The sequence below is a fragment of the Ochotona curzoniae genome, unplaced genomic scaffold (genome assembly GCF_017591425.1).
Source record: "Ochotona curzoniae isolate NIBS_2020 unplaced genomic scaffold, NIBS_Ocur_1.0 contig_2318, whole genome shotgun sequence".
NCBI lineage: Eukaryota > Metazoa > Chordata > Mammalia > Lagomorpha > Ochotonidae > Ochotona > Ochotona curzoniae.
The window spans coordinates 7,682,623-7,704,529 of record NW_024465419.1 but is presented as its reverse complement, the minus strand read 5'-3'; the positions used below and the strand labels follow the sequence as shown (position 1 = coordinate 7,704,529).

At 40.8% G+C, this 21,907-nt stretch overlaps 1 protein-coding gene and 1 non-coding gene across 2 annotated transcripts; one reads left to right on the top strand and one right to left on the bottom strand.

Moving 5' to 3' along the window:
• Nucleotides 1–4,628: 4,628 nt before the first annotated feature.
• On the bottom strand, nucleotides 4,629–15,937 carry EFCAB1 (EF-hand calcium binding domain 1). The gene is made up of 7 exons (XM_040972720.1): nucleotides 15,768–15,937; nucleotides 11,459–11,617; nucleotides 10,801–10,905; nucleotides 9,483–9,634; nucleotides 9,112–9,216; nucleotides 6,204–6,289; nucleotides 4,629–4,994 (listed from the first exon to the last, which is right to left on the bottom strand). The coding sequence occupies exons 1-6, from the start codon at nucleotides 15,823–15,825 to the stop codon at nucleotides 6,230–6,232; spliced, it is 639 nt and encodes a 212-aa protein (XP_040828654.1). The 5' UTR covers nucleotides 15,826–15,937; the 3' UTR covers nucleotides 4,629–4,994; nucleotides 6,204–6,229.
• On the top strand, nucleotides 5,619–5,686 carry LOC121151413. Its single transcript, XR_005883172.1, has one exon. It is a non-coding gene; the product is annotated as a small nucleolar RNA SNORD2 (small nucleolar RNA).
• Nucleotides 15,938–21,907: the final 5,970 nt, after the last annotated feature.

Genomic DNA, 21,907 nt, shown 5'->3' with positions numbered 1-21,907 from the left:
CTGATGCTGCTTTTGATAAAGGTCCTGGAGGTGAGAATTAGGTGACGTCCGAACCTCTGCGTTGTTTGGGACATAGCAAGTATTGGATTTTCTTCAACTCTATTTCCTTAGTCTCTAGGATGAAAGTCATCAATCATGTTTGTTTATTGCTTACAATAGATGTGAGAAGGGGGTTAAAGAATAATATAGAGAGGGCTTGGCATAGAACCTGGAATGATAACACTCACTGGGTGCTTATATAACACACTGTTGAGAGTAGGAGGACTGGGATAGGCATGTGACATGTGGGTAAGATGCTTCTTGGGAACATCCCACATTGGAGTGACTGGGTTCAAGTCTTGGCTCTGCCTCTGATGCCGCCTTCCTGTTTATGCATATCCTGGGAGGCAGCACGTTACTGCTCAACAAGTTAAGTTCTAGCCACCCACCTGGGAGACCTGAATGGAGCTCCTGGATCCTGGTTGCCCTAGCCCAGACTTAACTGTTGTGGGCATTTGGGAAGTGAACCAGCAGATGGGAGCTCATTGTGTCTGTTTCTTTTTTCTCTGTCTCTTAAATAAATTATTCTCTTAAAGAAAGAGTGTAAAATAATGACAAGGGTTATTTATCTTATTCTGATTTTCTGATTCCACTGCATTTCTGAAGGACTGCTGAAGAAAGACTCAACCAAATGGTTTTAATTAAACTTCTTGGTTGCCCCATGCTTTGGGCTATGTGTGCCTCCTGGGAGGCAGGGATTCACACAGAGGCCGGCAAACTCCCCTGCTGGCCTTCATGCCATGTGGTTGGGAGCTGTGGTGTCCTTAGCAGGCGGCAGGCTGCTTGGAGACGGGAAGGCGTGCTTCAGGTTAAAGGGAGGACAGCCTGCACTGCACCCAATTTATTCAAATGTCCTTTAATTTGACAGCCTCTCACCCCAGGGAACGCTCTGTGAGCCTGGCTGGGGCCACATAATAGCGGCAGTGTGGAGCTCAACAGGCAGGAGGGAGGTCAACATAAACAAGAGGATGTGTGTCTTAGGGGGAGGAATATTTTCTTGACGGATTAGGTAGGAGGCAGGAGTTACACAGCAAGCTGCCAATTACCAGGGATGGGACCCGGAGCAGTTAACTGCTGCTCAGGGTAGTGACACCCTGATAAAGACATTTTAAGAAAGGAGCAAGTCTAGTTTCATTCCGCTGAGTTCCCTGTTAGCTTCCCTCCCGCTTTTATCCTCTCTTGGAACCGACCAACCTTCCTTGAGATTTAACTTATAAATGGGGACTCTGATGGAATCGATCTGTATTCGGGTTGACTCCTTCCTCAAAGGTTACTTAAGACTGGAAAACACTGCAAGCAATCATGTGCTTCCTTCTCTAACAGACAGCAGTCGCTGAATCCGAAAATGCAAATATATTGCTTCATTTTGAAGTAAAATGACTTTGGAAACCCAGAGGTTTAGTGATGTTACTAAACCATCCTCACATTTACTAATAGTAATTAATAAATGTGTTAGTGAAATTTTTACTTTATTATGTTTTTCATAGTTTTTCTGTGCCTAACACAATTACAAGTCATTTCTTGGCCAATCTGAGTAAAAATTAACCATTGGCCCTGAATGATTGTGCAGAAGTTAGGAGAAGATTCTGGTGAGAAAGTGGAATCCAGTGAAATAAAATATAAGACTGGGAAAACTGGATTTGGAGAAGCTCAGAGGCACATTTCCTGGTTGGTTGGTTTCATGGGTTCATTGCAGCTTTGAGTTCAGTTCCCTTCAAATAGAGTTCTTTAATTAAAAATGACAAAACTGGGTGGGGATTGGAGAGGAGCAATGGCCATGGGTCCAGACGGGGGTGGGGAAGACTTCATCAGCATACAGAGTGATATAGTCATTTGATGTCACAATGTTAGGGGAATGCGGGGACAAGTAGCTAGAATACATTAACCTTCCCAGTGTCATACAAAGTGGGAACTTATTGAATGTTTTGGATGATTTTATGGTGCAAGCAATTGCAGGCCTGGTTTCTTACAAGTGCAGTCTTGTGCACAGAGATATTTGTGGGTTAAGAATGCAGGGCTACCAGTTTTCAGAGGTGGTTTTTAAGTCCTGTAGTTAAAACAACAACAACAACAACAACAACAACTTGATTGTTTCCCAAACAGAATCTCTCCAAGGTTATGTGCTATCTCTTGTGAAGGGATCCAGCTGGGCTTCCTGCTGGCCCATCAAGGAAACCAGTGAGAGGAAGGCTACTCTGGTCCTCCGCATTATCATCACTCACCCATAGACCCAACCAACTGTCCAAAGACAGGCAGTGGCTAGGGTGTCCTGAGAAGTGGGTCAGACCACATGTGGAAGAAGATGAGGGCTCAAGTGCAGGAGCCAGGGAGGGTGTGCCCTCTTACAGGTGATCTGAGTACATTCAGATGTCCGTGCTGCCAAGTGGGTGCATTTTCCAAGCTGAAATCACTGATGGTTATGGCAGTAATGAAGTAAAATGGCTTCGGAAACCCAGATGTGGTATTAGAAGGAAATATTGTGGGAAGATTATGACCAGGATCCACCAGCAGAGATTGAGCAGATTCTGGCGTTCATGTCAAACTGATATGTGGTCACCTTATGCTGATAAATGCTGATCACCTCAAACTGCATAGAAATAACATGGTACTCTGGCTACCATGTTTAAAGGGTTACAATGTAATATTCTTCTTCCAAAAAAAAATAAAAAGTTTAGACACAGATACTTCAGATCAGTTCTTCAGGTGATAAATTGAAATTGTGCTTAGAGTGGTTCACAATATTTACAAGGGAGGGACATTGGTGTTCTCATGCAGCAGGCAGAGTGGTAACACTGGTATCCTGTAAAGGACGGTGAGCAATTACATGCCAGCAAGTTGGATGGCCTAGAAGAGATTAATACATTCCTATAAGCATAAAACATAAAACCTACTAAAATGGGATTAAGAAGAAACAGGAAGCTTAAGTAGAGTAATAACAGAGATTGGATTACTCATCAGAAACCTCCTAACAAAGAAAAACCCATGACCGAATGTTCTTTAGAGGAGCTTCACCAAACATTCAAGGAATTGACAGAACTAATTTTAAATTTGTTCCAAAAAATATATATGCAAGGAGATATTATTTCCAAACTTAAATTTAGTAAAGCCAGCATCATGTTCAAATGAGACAATGATAACACACACACAAGTCTCAGATAAACACAAACATTCTGAACAAAATGCAAAATGCTAGAGAACAATTCAACAGCATATTGAAAAGACCATACACCATGAACAAGTAAGATATGATTCCCAGAAAGCAAGGATCATTCAGCGAAAGCAAATCAATTAATGTGATCTACAACAGATAGACAAATTATCATGATAATTTTAACAAGAGCAAAATTAAGCATTTGTTAAAGTTTGAAATTAAATCATGATTAAAATTCTCAACAAAATAGGTATGGTGGAAACTTATTTCAACATGATTAAATTATAAATTGAAAACTCACAACCAGTATTAGAATCAATGAAGAAAATTCCTCTAGGAATTGGTAGGCGGTGATGTCTACTCTTGTCACTACTATTGAACACAGAACTCTAAGTCCTAGCCAGACTAATCAGAAATAAATGTGTTCAAATCGAAGAGGAAAAGATAAAACCATCTGAGTTCTAATGAGTAAATCTGTAAGAATTAATCATCATAGTCATTAAAATCATTATATGCAAAACCAACACATTAAAAACCAGCTACATTTTTACATGTAAACAATGAACTATCTGAAAAGGAGGTGAAGAAAGTAAATCCTGTTAACAATAGCAAAGTAAAGAATAATTTATTTAGTAGGAAAACAATCTAAAAAACTAAAGACAATCTTCACAGCAAAGGAAACACTCAACAATGAACAGGTGAGAAAACTTGTACACTAAAAAGTCTAAAAACTATGATGAAGAAAATTAAAGCACAAATAAATTGAAAGTCACACAACCATGACTTGGAATTATTAATATTGTTTAAACACCTGTATTAACAAAGGGGTCTTTTGATCAAATGTAATTACTGCCAAATCCAATCTTATTATTTATGGAAATAAAAAAAATCCAAAATTAACATGGACCATAATTTACTCTTAATTGCCAAAGCTATCGTGAGCAAGAACAAACTTGAAGGCCTTACATTTCCTGACTTCAAAATATACAATAAGCCCATAGTAATGAAAGCTGTATAGTACTGGCATAAAAATTGACATGTACAATTATCATACAAAATTCAGAAGCCAAATTAGCATAGGAATCTATAGTCAACTGATCTTTGACGAGGGTGCCAAGAATACATGTTGAGGAAAAGATAGCTGCTTAACAAATGGTGTTGGAAAATAGGATTTTCACATGAGCATGTAATATTAATCAGATTGTGGCAATGTTTCATAATTTAGATGCATACCATAACATCGAGATACGTGCCTTAAATATATATACTTCAATCAATTATCTTTCAATAAAAACATAAAAAACCCATAAAAGCATTGCATGTCACATTATTTACTACTGCAGAGAGAAAAATATGTCAAATATATTTGAATCTAAACATTAAGAATCTAAAACATTAGGAGAATCATTGCACAGGAAAACATACTCTTAGAAATTTCATGAAGATGTTTATTTCATTTATTTGGGATGGTAGTCTTACATAATACAGTTTTGGGCTTAAACTTAATCACATGTAAGTAGTAATGGGAAGGATCTCCCATGCCAAGTGGCCTGCACATGTTTTGTTCATGTGTAGCACACCTATTGGCTGTTGTCTACAGACTTGGAGGAAAGGAGCTTGCATAATCTTAATCAGTCCTCATCTCTCATGTTTCACATGATGCACCTGCCAGAGGGTCAGGTGTGGAGGATGTAGCTCTGTCTTCAGAAGTCACAGCCAGTGGGACCAAACAGAACCCCTTGGTGATGGAGTGTGCCAGAGGAACCCTCACATAGCAGGGTCACGGATGCACTGGGCACTCAGGCTGTGTTGTGGGAACAAAAAAGCAAATTCCGGTTAGAAAGAGACTGGAAGCCATCGGAGATGTGGGCTTTGGTAGCCAATGAAAATGCAGGGCTAGAGATGCTGGGAGTGATTCCAGAGAAAAACTAGAAACTGTGCCTGTAAGGCCTAAGAACCAGAGAGCATGTGCTTCTTCCTCTGCTCACCACAGGTTTGCATGTATCTCATGGTACTTTGTATTTTTCAGGCCTATCTGAGGTACACATTGAGGGCCCATCAAGTACAGTGGACCAACCACCACGACAGTCATAAAGAGGTGCAGAGACAAAAACTCCTGGGACCCTCCTTCTCACAAGCTGGTTAGGTTGGTTGCTAAGCCTACCCAGACTCCTAAAATACAAGAAGACTTGCAGCTTCACATGGAAATATGAGGGCACTGAAAGTCTGTAGACAATCTGAAAGTTTATTTTGGTGTTGAGTATTTTAAACCTATGCAAAGAAGAGATTTTCAAAAAAGTTCATGGGAAAGTAGGCAGGAAGAATAAAATTTCTCTGGGTTTAAATATATTTTTTGCACCAAAAAAAGCTTATTTGTTTAGCCCATTGTCCACCATCATTCAGAAATAGCCTCTGATAAATCATAATTGGATGAAATGATGACAATCACCTTTGGGGACAGACCTGAAATGACAGAACACTAGTAGGTGATGACTTGGTTTATATATTATTGGCTCCCTGTGGCTTTTACCTTTCTTTCTCTCCTTCAGTGACTAGCAGAAAGGTGTTTCAAGGCTACATGCCAGTACCGTTATTCTTCTGATGCTATCTTAATTATTTATTAACTTAAAGGAAACTCAGTGGTTTCAATGATTTTTCAGTGTAGAGCATACCTAGTGCCTTTATGACATGAAGAATATTTACACTTCATGACTGTATAATTGGTTCACTGATTGAATGACTCCAGATGTTTCATGACAGTTATGTAGTTACAAAGATAGTCCCTGTGATGAAGTCTCCGGTGATGTTAACTTGTTTTGTTAAACCCAACATCATCTAATAAGGAGCTGCTTGTCTTCCATCTCCAAGTATTTTACTTGTACCTTATACCAGAGTTAAATCAAATGTGTATGTGAATCCAATCTCCCACTCCTGAACACACCATTCAACACGATCTTTCTGAGCCAAGCAGAAAAAATAAACAATGCGTATGCACCTTTTTTTTTTTACTCACTTGAGACAGCACAGACATTTAGCCATTCACATATCACTGAATTCATTTGGATCTTTGAACACTTGTGCTTCAAATTCCATCTGGCTCTGTAAAATAAATTGTCCAACTCAGTATAACTTTCAAAAAAGACAGGGCCATACAAAATGTGTTGTATGGTTCCTTAGTGTACAGAGAAAGAGAGCCGGGCGGGGGGTGGGGGGTGGGGGTGGTGGTGCATGGAGAATTGGCAACGGGAACTTCAGGAGTTCATGCATTTCTTACCCTAGATCTTATCTGGGGCTGCATAGATGAACAAGGCCACATACACACGCTTCAGGTCTCCAGGAGACCCAGCTGATTGGGGACAATGGCCAGAAACTGGGAGCCCAATTTAGTGCTCCTTAAGCTGTGGCAGCTCTCAGCACAGCTTCCTTAGGCAGGAGAAGACAGTTTGAAAGCTGGAATTGGGATTGGGGAATAAAGAAGAGGTGTGTTCCCATAGGGTAAGAACCCAAGAATGTTCGTGAGACTTGTTAACAGTAAGAGTTTATTGGTGAAGGTTTATTGGGGACGGTAGATCCAGGGGTGGGTAAGAAGATGGCAGTGTGGGTTTTAAAATTTGGAGAATTCTTTCAAAATACTTGACTGTGAGAAGGAAGCCATTAGCAGAAAAATTCAGTGTGGAATTAAGGTAAACTCATTTTCAGGTTTTAATTCTGGAGAATTCGTTCAAGACACTTAACTGTGAGAAGAAAGCCATTGACAGAAAAGAGCATTTCTTTCTCTCTTTTAGCTGTCTTTTCCATCTCTTATTTTCTCTCACCTGTTTATCTTTCAGACAGGACAATTTTGAAACTCTTAAAGTATGAACGGGAAGGTTTAACTAGAGAGAAGAGAAGTTCCAAGTGTTGGGTATATATGAAGAATGAAGGAGATCCTGAAGATATGGAAGGAGACATGTTTGGAATTCTCTATCAGGCACTCCATCCATCCACTCATTCATCCATTCTTCCTTCCTTCCTTCCATCCGTCCATCCATCCATCCATCCATCCATCCATCCATCCATCCATCCATTTACCTATACATCTACCACTAGACAATGACTCAAAGGATATAGGGGCAATCACTGAAATGAGGATCAAGCTATTAATCTCAGGGAGTTTACAAATATATCATGAGACAGAAAATAATATGTTTCAAGTAATGAACAGTACTGCAAAGAAGAAAGAATGCAAGGTTAGGGACAAGACGTGGTGGAGGCTTTGGGGAGGGACTCTGTGAGGAGGTGACATACTAAGGCATGTGAGGGTCTGGGGAAGGACTTCTGGACAGAGAAAACATTAAGCGCAAAGGCACAGAAGGAGGCAGGGCAAAATGGTTGGCCAAGATGCGCTGGCAGGCAAGAGAGAGAGAGAGTGGGAGATGTGACTGGGGAAAGAGGGGTCACTGTTTCGATTTCAGACCAACTCATAACATGTACTGTTGAAGCAAGAGGGCTGATGATCCAGACTAGATGACACAAGATGGCAGCCTGATGTAGTTTGTTGGCCAGTAGAAGTGTGGAGAAGAGGTTATATGTGAGGACGTATTTTGAGTGTATGGGTATATCATTTATTCAAATAGGGATGACTGGGGAAAGGGTATTAGAAAAGTGGACATATTCCATAGACAGCTGGAAAGAAAAACCATCCTAGTTATATTTACATACAAATCATTGCACCTGCTTAAAGACCTCCAATGAAACCTTAACAGCTTCAGGACAAAAGCCAAGTTCCAAGTTCACAGGACTTGGTCCTTTGGGACACATATAACTCATCACCAGCTGCATCCCACACAGCACGCCCTCCCAACACGAACTTACTTGCAATTCCTTCTTGCTTGCTCTCTTTCTTCTTGCCTCTCTCCCTTTTTGTATATCTACCATTTTTTTTTTTTTTTTTTTTGCTGAGGTTATCCTTACCCATTTTGACCAGGCCATTTTGTCCTTTGAAACTCAGTTCTTCCAATAAGCCTTTCATGTCCTACCAACAATCCCAGACAGCTGGTTTAAATGCCCATTTTCTCCATTATCACAACCCCAGTGCATATATCTCAGTGGAGTCAGCACCATGGCGTCCTGGACCTTGTCCATTAGTAAGTGAACTCTGACAAGCCACCTGAGTTCTCTGAGCCTCCATCTCCTCATATGAGAAATACCGATACTAAGAGTATTTGCTTTAAGGGTTTTTAAAAGGAATAAATGAGATGCTATATGCAGAGTGTTTATGATACTGTCTGGCACACAGGAAGCACTATAAAAGTCATAAATATGATTATAATAGCACTTATCACACTGTTGTGTAATTGTTTTTATGCTGCATTTTCCCAGGAAAATATGAGCCGTTGAAGGATAGTCATTGAGTCTTTCATCTGTGCTTCTGGCACACACTAACCCTCATTAATTGTATCTAACCTAAATGAATGTTCACGTTAACAGCACTGGGCTACAGAAAGTGCTATGAAATAAACCAGCAGGTTCCTCTTGGGCAGGCTTCATCATCCACCACTCATCAATTCAAGAATTTCTGGGTAAAGGTAAGCGTTTGGTGAAGCAGTTAACATGCTACTTGGGGTGTTCACATTGCAAAGAGAAAGACTGAAGTTTGAGTCTTGCTCTCCCCATTCTACATTCCTGCTGCTGCACATCCTGGAAGGCAGTAGTTAAAGTTCTTGAGTTACTGATACCCATGTGAAAAATATGGCTTAGTTGTGGACTCGTAGTTTTGGTTTTGCCCATCCTTGGCTGTTGCAGGCATTTTGGGAGTGAACCAGCAAATGGGAGATCTCTGTGTTTCACATAAAATAGACAGACATTTACCAAATGAAATAAAATGTCCCAGGTGGTGTATTCTAGGTCACAGGGTGGGTATTTCTCAGATAAACTGATACCTTTGGATCAGGTAAACATGGTCCAAAAGCTTCTAGAAGAAGGGTTTCTTCTCGCACAGCCTGTTCATAGTCAGCAAAAGACAGCTTCCCGTCGTGATCTTGGTCCTAGGGCCAGAGAGGGGTGAGAGGGGAGACCAGCAAGCTGTCAGCAACCATGTAAATACTTAGCACAACACATACTAATTTCATTGTCAAGTGCTAATAGGAGAAGAGTACTAGAAAACTAAAAGAACAGATAGTGAAATGGAAAAGAACTAGAGAGCCCAATTCAAGTGTTTTTACTTAACTAAACAAGCAACTAAGAGCTATAATTTGAATTCTTATTTCTATTTCCTGTCTGGTCTATAAAATTCCACATTATGCAGAATTACCATTTTCTTAAGTGTTGTTTCCACCAAGTCTTTAATTCCTTCATCGGGATCTTCCTCGGAAGGCTGTTTGAGAAGGCTATTCTTGAGCAGGTGAAACATCTCCTCCTTTGAAATGAAACCGTCTCCATTCAAGTCAAACACTTCAAAGCAATCTTAAAAACACAAAAGGGTGAGTGTTTGGTACAAAGGTTAAGATGCTGCGTGGAACATCAGCAGTCCATATTAGAGTGCTAAGTTCAAGTCCTGGCTCCACTCCCAATTCTAGCTTCATGCTAATGCGGACCCAGGGAGGCAGCAGGTGACGGTGCAAATATTTGGATCCTTGCCATCCTAGACTGGGAAGTGGCTGTTGTGAGCATATGGGGAGTGAAGCAGTATGAGGGAGATCATTCTTTTTCTCTCAGTGCCTTTCAAGTAAGTCAATAAACAAACAAATAATGAATCTAATAGTATCATTAAGATAATATTTTCTTTGATAAATTTCTCAGGCTCAGGTGCATTTTGTTGATGTCTTCAGTAGCCTTGGTGAAATCTGATTTTCATAAAAATGCTAATATACGCTGACTGAGTACAATTCAAAAACTCTTACAAAAAGTTTCCTTACACTCATCTATGAAAAAGCGTACTGAAAAACAATTATTCAGACATTTTCATTTTGAAATTCTTGGAAAACTTACTGAAATATTCAGCATTCATTAGAATTAATCAAGAATCAGAGCACTTGAATTGATGCTCTGGGTTTACAGTTATAACTCATGCAATGTTAATATGTAAAACATCTTATATGTAAATGTATACACACATAATTAGCATATCTAGTAATCCATGTGGAGTTTTTTGCATAAGTTATCAGGGTTGCTTGGTTTTCCTTTTAATTAATTTATCACCTACCTTTTTTGAGTTGAATTCACTCCTTATAAGAAGGTAATAGGGGGACTGGAGCCAGCTGCTTGACTTCTGATCTAGCTCTCTGTTAATGTGCCTGGGAAAGCAGCAGAATACGGACTAAGTACCTGGGCCCCTGCATCCATGTGGAGAACCCAGAAAGAGCTTATGGCCCCTGGCTTCGGCGTGGCCCAGAGGTGAAACGATGGATGGAAGATGTTTCTCTCACTCTTTCTGTCTTTTCCTCTGTCTGTAAGGCTGTCTTTCAAACAGAAAATCTTTACAGAAAGAAGCTAATAGAGATTCCTGCAAACTGAACAACCAATGACTCAACAATCAAACCCACTTCATTGGCTGGGTTAGAGGCGCAGATTAAATAGGTTTAAACATGCTAAACACAATATACAAAGCAATAGGATGCTAGCAGTCTTACATCTCATTTTTTCTTCCAAAGATCCTCGAAGAAACAGTGATAATCCATTAATCCACTCTGATACATTTACACAGCCATCATTGTCCTTGTCAAAACCTCGAAATACTGGAGAAAAAGAGAGTCACAATATCATAATTCTCTGTGCTGAGTCCACATTAGTATTACTCACTTTTAAAATTCTGGGAAAACTTCAGAATCAAGTGGTCCAATTACCTCATTTGACAAAAGAGAATATTTATTTAAATGTTAAAATTTTCTCTTCATATTTTGGGAATAGAGAACAGTTGGGTATCTAAATATATAAATTATTTATTAGTTGCAGATATTGGCAAACTATTGCTATTGCTTAATTGAGGAGATTGTGTCTGATTTCTTGTTAGACTATTTTCTAGGGGTAAGGAAACTCAAATATCCTTTGCGATCTATTTATCAATATGTTTGCTTGCGTAGAAATCTTTCTGATTTTCTGATATAAAGTTAAGGAAGCTTAGTTACTTAATCTGACTTTGTTTCCTTTTTAAGTGCACAAAAAAGAGGTTATTTCCTAGTTTCTATTTGCTCTGTAGAATTACATTTTTATATTCAAGTACTTTTCCATCAATAATATGACCAAATTTCAGACTTTATGGCTGGGTTTGGCCAACCTGTTCTCTCTTACCTCTGTCCATAATCATGTCATCTGTCATTCCAAACGTCACATGCAGGATGTTGCGGAAGGCGTTACGATCCAATCCAATGACTGCACCTGGTCGCTCTACCACATCTCCCACCAAGTTATAAAAAAGCTTTATCAGACAGCCTACTTCAAACTTATTAACTGTAAATAAATAAAGATATGAAAAAACATCCTTAAACTCAATTTAAACTTTGCTCAATGAATTTTCCAACATGCCAATGACATCACATGTGTAGTTGTGAATAAAAAAAAAATCCTTCAGTTCTGGAATTTATCACCACTAATAGAAGATAGCAATGTTTCATTATCCACTGAAATTAATGGCAACATTATTCCCTTCAAACATGTCTTGGAAATGACAGAGATGCTACTTAATAAATGTTTAGGGAAAAAGATAGGATATTAGGCAAGTTGCCTAAATTATGACAGCGGTGTCAGCTGCCAAACTTTTTAGGGCCACTAGGGTTGATAAGAATTGTAGGGCCAGCACCGTGGCATAGAAAATTAAGCTACCACCTGCAAAACCAGAATCCCATTTGGGTGCCAGTTTGAGTCTTAAATGTTCTGCTCCTGATCTAGCTCACTTCTCATGTGCCTGGGAATTCTGTGGATGGTGGTGCAAGCAGTTGGACCCCTGCCACACACACGAAGACCAAGACAAAGCTCCTAGTGCCTGGCTTCAACCTCATCTTGTCCTGGCTGCTGTGGACATTTGGGGAGTGAAAAGTGGATAGAGAATCGCTTTCTCTCTGTGTAACTCTGCCTTTCAAAGAAATAAGTCTCTAAAAAATAAGAATGGTAACAATTTTCCCAGCATTTTAACTATAGGTTCATGAAACTTGTAAGTTTATTTTCCCCTGGTAGTATACATTAAACTCCTGAGAACTAAGTAAAAAAAAAAATATATATATATATATACAATATATATATTGTAATCTGAATGAACTCATAGTCTAGATTTTGGAAATCACAGCTGCTTTCTTTCCAACAAAGTTACCTGTAAGCATCTTCTAGCAGTCTCTTATGGTCTTTATACAGATGAACACACAACCACTCAGCAGCATTCTGGAGGAAGGATAGACACTCAGCTACTTGCCCGTACACATAACTGTGTAAAGAGTGGTGTTTATAAACACTGAGTTAATTATTTGTGTTCCAACTGCCATTTGAGGTATGTAGGTGGAAGGATTATTGCTTGATATTAAGAACATGAAAGTGAGTATAAATATGAAGTATGGGCGGAGAGCAAGAGGAATTTTATTTCAAAACTAGAGAAAATTATGGTTATGGTGGAAAAAAAGGGCAGAAGTTGTATGCATGTAAGAGTAGATGGCACACCTGAATGGCAAAGTCACACCTTATCCAATGGGTCAGAGAGGCTTGGATGTGCTTTCTGGATGTGAGAACCATATTTAAACAGCAAGGTTAAAAACTTTGGAAAAAGGAATATTTAATATATGTAAAGTAAAGAACATAATGTTAGTATTTTAAAAGAACTGCTTATTGTCATGGAAAATAATATGGTAGTTTCTCAAAAAATTATGAAGAATTATCACAAAGTTCAGGAATTCTGAATACATATTGAAAAGGGCTGAAAGCTGGAACTATCTTGTACTCTTACTTGTACACTTATACTTACACACTCAGATAAACTTGTACCTATGTTCTCAGTAACGTGAACTACAATAAGTAAAAGAAGCAATCATCAGAGACTGATGAATGGCTAAGCCAAATGTGATGTGTTCACCCAGCAAAACATCATTCAGCATTAAGGGGGAAGGGCTTTGTGAACTGGACTGCAATGTGTATCAATATTTAGGGACACTCTGTTAAGTGAGATACACCAGACAAGTCATAAACATTGAATGAATTCACTTGTATGAAGCACCCAATGCAGTCAAATTTGTAGACAGAGTGTGGTGGTTCCTAGGGTTTTGGGGAAGGAAAAAGTGAAGAGTTGGGAGTGTTTAATAGGTGCAGACTTGCAACTGGGAAAGAAAAAAAGGTCCTCGAGATGGTTGTGGTTGTAGAACAGTATGAGTGGACAGAAGTTTCCTCCTGTCTATGGCTTTACTGCTCATAGCTTGCTACACACTTTTTAATTCATGCTTTGAAATGTTAAATGGAGAATTCCAGAAGCAAGCAACTCCTTAATTTTAAATACCTCTTATCATAATACTTTGCTAAAATATAATAATTGCTAATCTCTTATTATGCTTAATTTATAACTTAACTATCACAAGTATGAATGCACATATCAGAAAAGAAAACCAGAGTATATGTTGTGTGGTATCATCCATGGTTTTCATGAATCTGTTGGGGGTCTTGAAAGAAAGGGTAAAGTGGATTACTGTACTTCAAACCACAGGGCTACACACTCCCAATGGTTTAAATGATAAATTCTGTATCATATATATTTAATCACCAAAGAATACAAAGTTCTACCAACAACCCAACATGTCAGTGTTAGTGGTCGGGGCAGAACAGCTGGCTGGAAGAATGGCATCCTTGTCTCATGTGTGTGAAATGCCATCAGAGAGAACATTTCCTCCATCTCCACAGACATAAAACCATAAATCAAAGGTAAGATGCAAGAAAACCATTCTTGATAAAATGCTCTTGATTTCTAGAACACAAGGAAATTAAGAAATATTTCGGGATGGCTTTTCTTTTTTTGCTGGAATGCTCTAAACGTGTCCAGCAAATCCTATTGGTGGAATAGCTGATTAGCTAGAGACTCACTTAAGGTCCTATCTTTGATTCTACAAAATTGATCCATTTCCAGTTCAACTTGGTAGCACTTTCATCTACCAACCAAACAGAAACTGACTTTAGGAGAAACATTCTCCAAGAAAATTTAAAAGGATTATATAATGTCCAAGACTGGTAATTATTTCATAGTATAACTTTTGCTTTTAACTAGTAAAAGTTCTTACAGTTGGGTTTATGAATTTCATGTAAGGACAAAAGAATCAAAAGAGTTGACTCTGCACTTGCCATAATCTCACCTTCTTTAAAAATATGCTCTCCTCTTCCACTCGCTTACCGAGTGTTTGCTGGCAATGTACTGCAAATTTAGGAGACAAAGCCTAAGTCAGCTTCAGTACCTAGTCTAATAGTAATTGCACCGGTTATGACTGTTCATCAGGAGTGTTTACTAGATATTTAAAGAATATTGGGTCTTTTCCCAGAAATCAAAGTGCTTTAAGAACAAAACTCCCATTAGACTATAATAACTATAAGATCATTTTACGGTGTGCCTTTTTTCTAAGAATTTTAAGATGTTTATGCACACAGTGCATCCCACCGAGAGGGCATTTCTCTCTGCTCACTACCTCAGACACTAACAACAACCAACAGGTACCAAAATGTGGCTTCTGTAGAACTACAATAAACCATGGGTGCTCCTCCTCTGCACAAGAAAACCAGTCTGGGAATCTCAGCTTCTCCTGAATCCTCAAGGGGCCAGTGATTTTGCAATCAGCACACAACTTTTCAGCTTGTTTACCACATACTATCTTCCTCCTCGAAGCCATGTCCATGACTCCCTTGCCCAATACCAAGTCTGTTTTTCAGCCTGGAATACAAACTTGGAGTTTCCTGTGAGATTCTGGGACTGCCCTGTTCAGATACTTCCACTAAGTGCTCAACCGGACTCTCCTTTAACTCAACCCCCCCGGCAAGCAACCAAGTGGAATCCCACGGAGGGGACCTGATGTTTTCTTGTGTGTTGATCACTGCTGAGTCCTTTGGATTCCACTCACATGGTTCATACTGCAAATTTAGTTTTTCAGTTTTCACTGTCTCTTGGGCTCTGAGTTGTGGTGACCACTTCAGATGACCATTTCCCCTATGACCCTCTTGGTGACCCTACAGACTGAGTCTATAGAGTGAGGTACATGGCACCCTTTGGTTGTGCTGCTTTTCTCAAGTATTATGGTTTTAGTATCCATTTTACAACGTGTCTGAAGCTTAGATCCCATGTCATTGCAGGCGTACTTGTCACATTCTATGATGAAACATAAAGAGGAGGCGTTGGAAAGCAAGAAGGTGCATGTTGTGGGGCGGTGTGTGTAGGATGGACGGGGACTGCTAAGATGGCGGGTTTGCGTGCCCACCGCAGGAAACTGGCACCCCGAAACCCCATTCCAGACTTGAACTTTGGCAGCGGTGGAGCGAGTTCCATCCTCACACAGGTCCTTGAGAGGAGGAGCAGGTGCGCCCTGGATTTTACCACCTAGCCTGACCCACACTTGACTCAGCACTCCTCCAGCGCTTGACTCTTACTTACAGTGCTTGCAATTTTTAGTTAAGGTGTCCGTCAGCTTCTGCAGCTTTTTGCGGTTCATGGCGGGTGCTCAAGCTAACCGGTTGCAATCCTGCGTGCCTTCAGGCTCAGCAATGTGGACCCTAGCTTAAGTACGGGCTGCAGCCGCTGACTGTGTCTCCGCAAGCGCGTGCGCAGTCCTAACAAACCGTGTGGCCATAGCAACGACTGGGCCGGCCCCCGATTGGCTCTCGGGCTGGGACGCACGCGTTGTAGACACGCCCAATATGTACTGCAGCCATGGCAACGGCAGGGCCTCTAGCTGATTGGCTGTCTGATCAGAGCCCTTGGCTTGTGCGCGGGGCTCCTCCGCTGGAATTTTAATTTGCAGTTCTCCCTTGCCTTTTGGGTTCACAGCTCCTTTGTTTGACTGCAGTGTCAGGCATCAAGGTCTAAAAATACGATGTGCCAGCCGTGGGAGAGATGTTTTGAAAAGTGAAAAGTCCCGTGTTAAACAGAGGTTAGGGTTTTCAGAGACCTGGAAGAGGGTCACAATCAGTGACACGTGTGTTAACCAATAGGCTGTTTTTTTCTGGGCCTTGTATAGGAAAATGAGAGCTTCGGGCCATTTATTAGGTTGCCGTTGTTTGTCTTCTAATGCGAGGAAGGAGTCTAACGCATGATGTCGTCAAACTCCTGATGACGTTTCTGGGAGCCGCAGGAAGCTGGGACAGTTCTCTGCCTCTACCCCAGTCCCATTCGTGCAAAATGGAGGTTGTCAGTGGAACACAGAAGTCCCCAGCAAGTGTACAATGACTTAAGGAGGCAGCCTTCCAAATAGAAACAACCTGACAAGTGCCACTTGGCTTATTTTTATCAATCTGGCTTTTCTGGGAAGAAGAGCGATCTTCTTTTTCTTATTCAAAGACAGGTCCTGTGTCTACAGGCAAAGGATAGGCAGAATCTCTGGCACACGGGAGGATTTGCTGCTTCCTTTGGCCACAGATGGCAGATTCTCTTTACATTAAGCTGGCTGGTCTAGATCTGGTAAGAGCACAGAACCTAAAGGATTCTCCGGGCTTGTTTAACTTCAATGAGACAAACGTCTTGGGAATAGGACCATTTTATGGTGTATAATACTGTCACCTTCAGAATGAAGGCAGAAATCTGCCAGCCAAGAGTGATAATCCAAAACCAAGGAGTTCCAATGTTGAGGTCTCTGGTTTCCCTTTGCTGTTTCGTTTGTGTGTGGAATGCAGGGTTGGGACCCTGTTTAAAGCCAGGGATGTCCATGCTTGATGGCCATAGGGCCTGTGTTACCCTGGAGCAAACTCCCTGAGACCAACACACTGATATGAAATGATGGATGAGTTTACAAGAAGACTGGTTAAATAGTAGTCATACGAATCCACTATTTTTTTGAATGGTAGAGAAAACACAGGGGAAAGATTGCACATATTCTAATTACACTTACCTGTGGAAACTCTAGTGGGGTATTTTTGGATTTTAGAATTGTAGCAAATGTTTAAGTCAAGGATATTCTTGCAGTGCTGATTTTCACAGGCAGGAAGCCAAAGGAGTTGTTGTCAGAGGTTGATAAGCCAAGCTGTGAGCCCTTCCTTACATCCAGATGGCAAATTTGTTGAGAAGCATGGTGTGAACACTTGTCCAGCTGGCAGGAGGTGAGTGCCCTGATAGCGTGGGCATCTGAAGAGGATTCATACACTAGGCACCTGCTAGTGGAACAGGTGCATGGATCATTTACCACTTTACAATTTCAGGCCTAGGGACACATCTGCTATGATGTCTTATAATGATGGTATGGGGCCTGTAATGTGAGGCAAAAATCCCTTGGCCTTACTTTTTAACCTCCCAATGCAATGTTCTTTTTTCTGTGTTCTTTTTTTTTTTTTTTTTTGGGCAGTTGAAGGAAAACTAAAAATCCTGTATACACTGCTCTGTGAAAGTCACTGCTCTAAAAGTGGGCTTACTGCATGAGCGTGCAGCTCCTTCTCTGAGGGAGCATAATATTTATTGGAGGCATGTTTTGTCAACCCGTGGGTGAACTTCAGTGCTTTCATTCTATTCTTGTGGAGTTTGGGAACTTGATATTTTTAGACTTCAGCCTCAAGTTGTAGGTCTCACAGAGTTGGATGATCACGTTTCAAGGCAAGTTGAAATTTCGTTTGTAGTTCTTAGCGGTTAGCGCAGAGCATATTCAAGATCGCTCCCCCCCCAGGGGCTTTCTTAGAGTAAGGCAATTAAGGTTGAACAGTTACCTCATATCAAATCAACCAATAATGGAATAATAAAAAATTGCATTTTATAATTCATCTTGTACACAATTTTTACTGTTTGTGAAATGATCATAAACCATTGCAAAACTGAAGCAACCTAGAGAGGGATAGTTTTGTCCATGCTAAAAGTACATCAAAGCAACTGTTAATGCTATAATATTTCCTTTCATTTTGCATGTGAAACAATCTTCCCTCTGGCTTGCCATTTCACTGGAATGTTGCCACGACAAATAGCTAAGACCTCGACTTCATGAGAGTGTTTTCCTTGCCGTGGAGTTTTTAGGATGAAGGCATTTGGAAGCTGTTTGGGAAATGACATCATAGAATTGATCTCCAAGCATTTTACAAGTCTATTATGGAACTGCATCAGTAAAAGTGAAATTGAAAGGCTTGCTATCCAAATAACTTAAATTCAATTTTTGCTAATTTCATTGTGTACACACAGTGACAAAAATGCAAAGTAAAGTTTCGTCACTGCGGTCTCTTTTCACTTTGCACTCCATGACAATGTCAACCTGCTGTCGGCCCTTCAGACCCACTGAACCGTTCTTCCTCACCCAGCCTTCCCCTCGGCTCTCCACAGTGCAGCTCTTCAGAGGGCTCTTTGGGTTTCCTTATGTCAAGGGAATCCCTCTTTGACAGTCATTCTTTCCCTGGGGACCCTTGCCTTTTTAGGGAGCAATTTAATTTGCTTTCCTTAATCCCTTCTCTATAGGAGACTATACAGTCCATGAAGGTGTTCTATCTTCCTCTGACTAAGTCTGTTGGAATGGCTGCTTTTCTGTGTCTGCCTATCATCTGCCTCTTGCTCTGAAGTGTGGCACGGCCAGCTGTGTCAGAGCCTGTGCGTTCATGGAAGATGGTAGGAGAAGGAGCCTCACGGGGAGAAAGCTGGCCCTTGTACCCTCACGACAGTGGCTGTGCAGAGGCACCATAAACAGCCAGGAACACTGCAGAGAGAGTGTGCACAAGGCTGCTGGGAAGTGAACGAGAAATTTCTACAGCTGTCTTCTCCCCTAAGTATTATTACCAGTGGAAGAATCTTTCTAGACTTTTGTCAACACATTTCCAGACTTTTTTTTTTTATAAGCACAATCAATTGAGCAGTGAGTAAAGGCAAATGCCTATGGTTTCCTAAGGTTGGGCTTTTTATATCTGACATGTAATTTACATAGTGGTCCGTTAAGATGTAGCTTGTGATAAGTAATCGTTGTGGTAGCAATGATGGGCACAGGTTGAGTACAGACAAAAGCTGGTTCTTCTGGGCCTCAAAGATCTGCCTAAGAAATCCTGCAGCCCTTGCTGGGCTTGATTCCATGCAGCCTTGGGTCACGAGCACCTGCATTCCAGGCCATGGCTACTGTGGTGTATGCAGAGTCACCTGGGGGAATGTACTGCATCCAGTCCAGCTTTCACCTGGGAGCTCTACAGCGGCATGCACCTCCTCCAGAGTGGGATGCAAACTCTCCCTCAGGCCTTAACAGGCTCTTTGTGGACCTGAAATTGCTGACCTGAAAGTGACTTGTTGGAGTATTTGCAACCAGGCCCTTTTAGCTGTTTCCCCAACTCTGCAGTTTCGGTCAGTCAGAAAAGGAAGTGCTGGAATCCCCTCAAACAATCCTAATCTTTCATGAGACTTCATTACTTAACCTAGCTCTCTCTTTTGTGTTCAATTTTTTTTGTGTGTGTTCAATTTTTCCTTTTTTTTTTCTTTTAAGAAAAAGCTTTATCCACAGGGCCACTCACTCAAAAGATACTCAGATTGCGGCTCTAGTACAGGCAGCCAGCATCACAAGTGGTGGACGATCCATCCTTCCTCAATCCCGGCCCCAGGCTCTGTTTGTTCACAGAGCAATGATTCCACCTTTCCTTTATAAATCTACTGCTGTAGAAGTTGTATAGCAAAAGCTCATTACCTCCTCCCCCACACTCAGCCCGAAGAAGTCTTAGAATACTGCATCACCTTTCCTTAACATTGTGGCTCTATCCTTTCTACCCAATTATCCATCTCAGAATATGATGTTGCTAGCAACTCTTGCTTTAACTCATCCTTTTTCCTGCATTCACCTGCTGCCTTCCATTTTGTGTTTCCTAAAACTGTCAGCAGGATTGCCCAAATATTTCACCCATGGCTTCCTTCTGGTTCATATTTGAATGCTTTCCCCAAACCTGGAAGTTAAAATTCAACATTCTCCAAAATCTGATCTTTGCCAGGTCTGTACGTATCTTCTCTGATCCGATTCTACATATGTAAAGGCTGGAGCTCAAGCAGCTATCTTAGACTTGAAGGTTCACTGGGCACTGAGAACTACTCAGAGTGCACAATAAACTATAAAGGTGGTGTCCATTCCATCCTATTGTGGGTGCTTCTTTCTAGTGGTGAGAATTTGGCTTCTGACTTGTTTAGCCTACTGTTATTGGAGGGCTTGTAAATATTTACATTTATCTCAACTCCTATTACCACAAGCTTTTATTTTCTAAGACTTAGATACTTTTTTGAAGGGTAGAGTTACAGAGAGGGAAGGAAGGAGAGACAGAGAGGATCCTTCCATTTGCTGGTTCACTCCCCAAATAGCCACAATGGCTGTTGCTGAACCAATTGGAGGCCAAGAACCAGGAGCTTCTTTTGGGCCTGCCATGTGGATTCTGGGGCTCCCAAGCACTTGGACCATTCTCCCCACTGTTTCCCCAGGTACATCAGCAGGGAACTGGATATGAAGCCAAACAATTGGGACCCAAACTGGTCCCTACGTGGGCTGCCCACATTGCAGTCAGTGACTCTACCTACCACATTATACCTGTTCCCTTAACACAAATTTTGAAATGAGGAAGTTGGATTTAATTTTTTAAGAATCCTTCAAGCTTTATAATTTTGGAAAACAAAACTGAGGATGACACCCATGTACTGTCACTGTTCTTTCCTTAGGTGGAACCTTATGAAAGTGTCATCAATTGACCATTGGGAGCCACGGAAATCTATAATTCCATAATCAGCTCATGATTTGCCTCTTTTTGTATGTGTTCAACATTTCAACTTGCCTAGGCACTTGAGATTTTTATCTGCAGATTTAATATAGCTGCACAATCCCTTATTCAAATTCCCTGTGACTCCCATTCTAGATTTATGATGTACTGTAAAAGTAATTGAAGATGTTTTTCTTTCTGTTTTCTCCGTGTTGGTGGGGAATACCAAATGGCTGTATCTGGAGCAGTCTATTCTTGTTGTCCCAGGAGACTGCCATCGACAAGGTCTGATGAGATATTCTTTGGCCTCCCCTAATTAATGCTGCCTACTGCACTGTTCAGAGCACACCTTGTCTAGCACAGGAGGAATGCAACTATGTTTAAAGAAAATCCTCTTCTTGCTCTGCTATAATGTCCAATACGGATTCCAGTAATGGACATCCACAGGACATTTTCTCTGTAGCACTAGAAATGCCAGAAAACCAGGAAAGGCAATTGTACATTCAGAGTTGCTGAAAGGATTTGACCAATGTTATTGTCTCTTTATTTGTGGATATGGTGGATGTCACCTCAGTCTGTTTCAGGGAAAGCAGCCTTTTAAAAAATTACATGAATATGGAGATCTATTTCCACGTGTTGCATTCATTCATTCATTCATTCACTCATACCACGGTGTGGGGAGCCTGCTGTGAAAAGCATCATGTGGTGATGTTTTTCTAGTTTCCAGTATGATGGGTACTGATCTTCAGTGTTGGGACGTGAGCAAAATGGAATGTGCATGAAACAACTATGCTTCATGCAGTGTTGCCACAAAGGAATTAAGTCCCTGGGATACGCTAGTCCAGTCAACACTTCCTAAAAGCTAAAGTATACTCATTCAAATGTGATGATGAGAAAAGATGT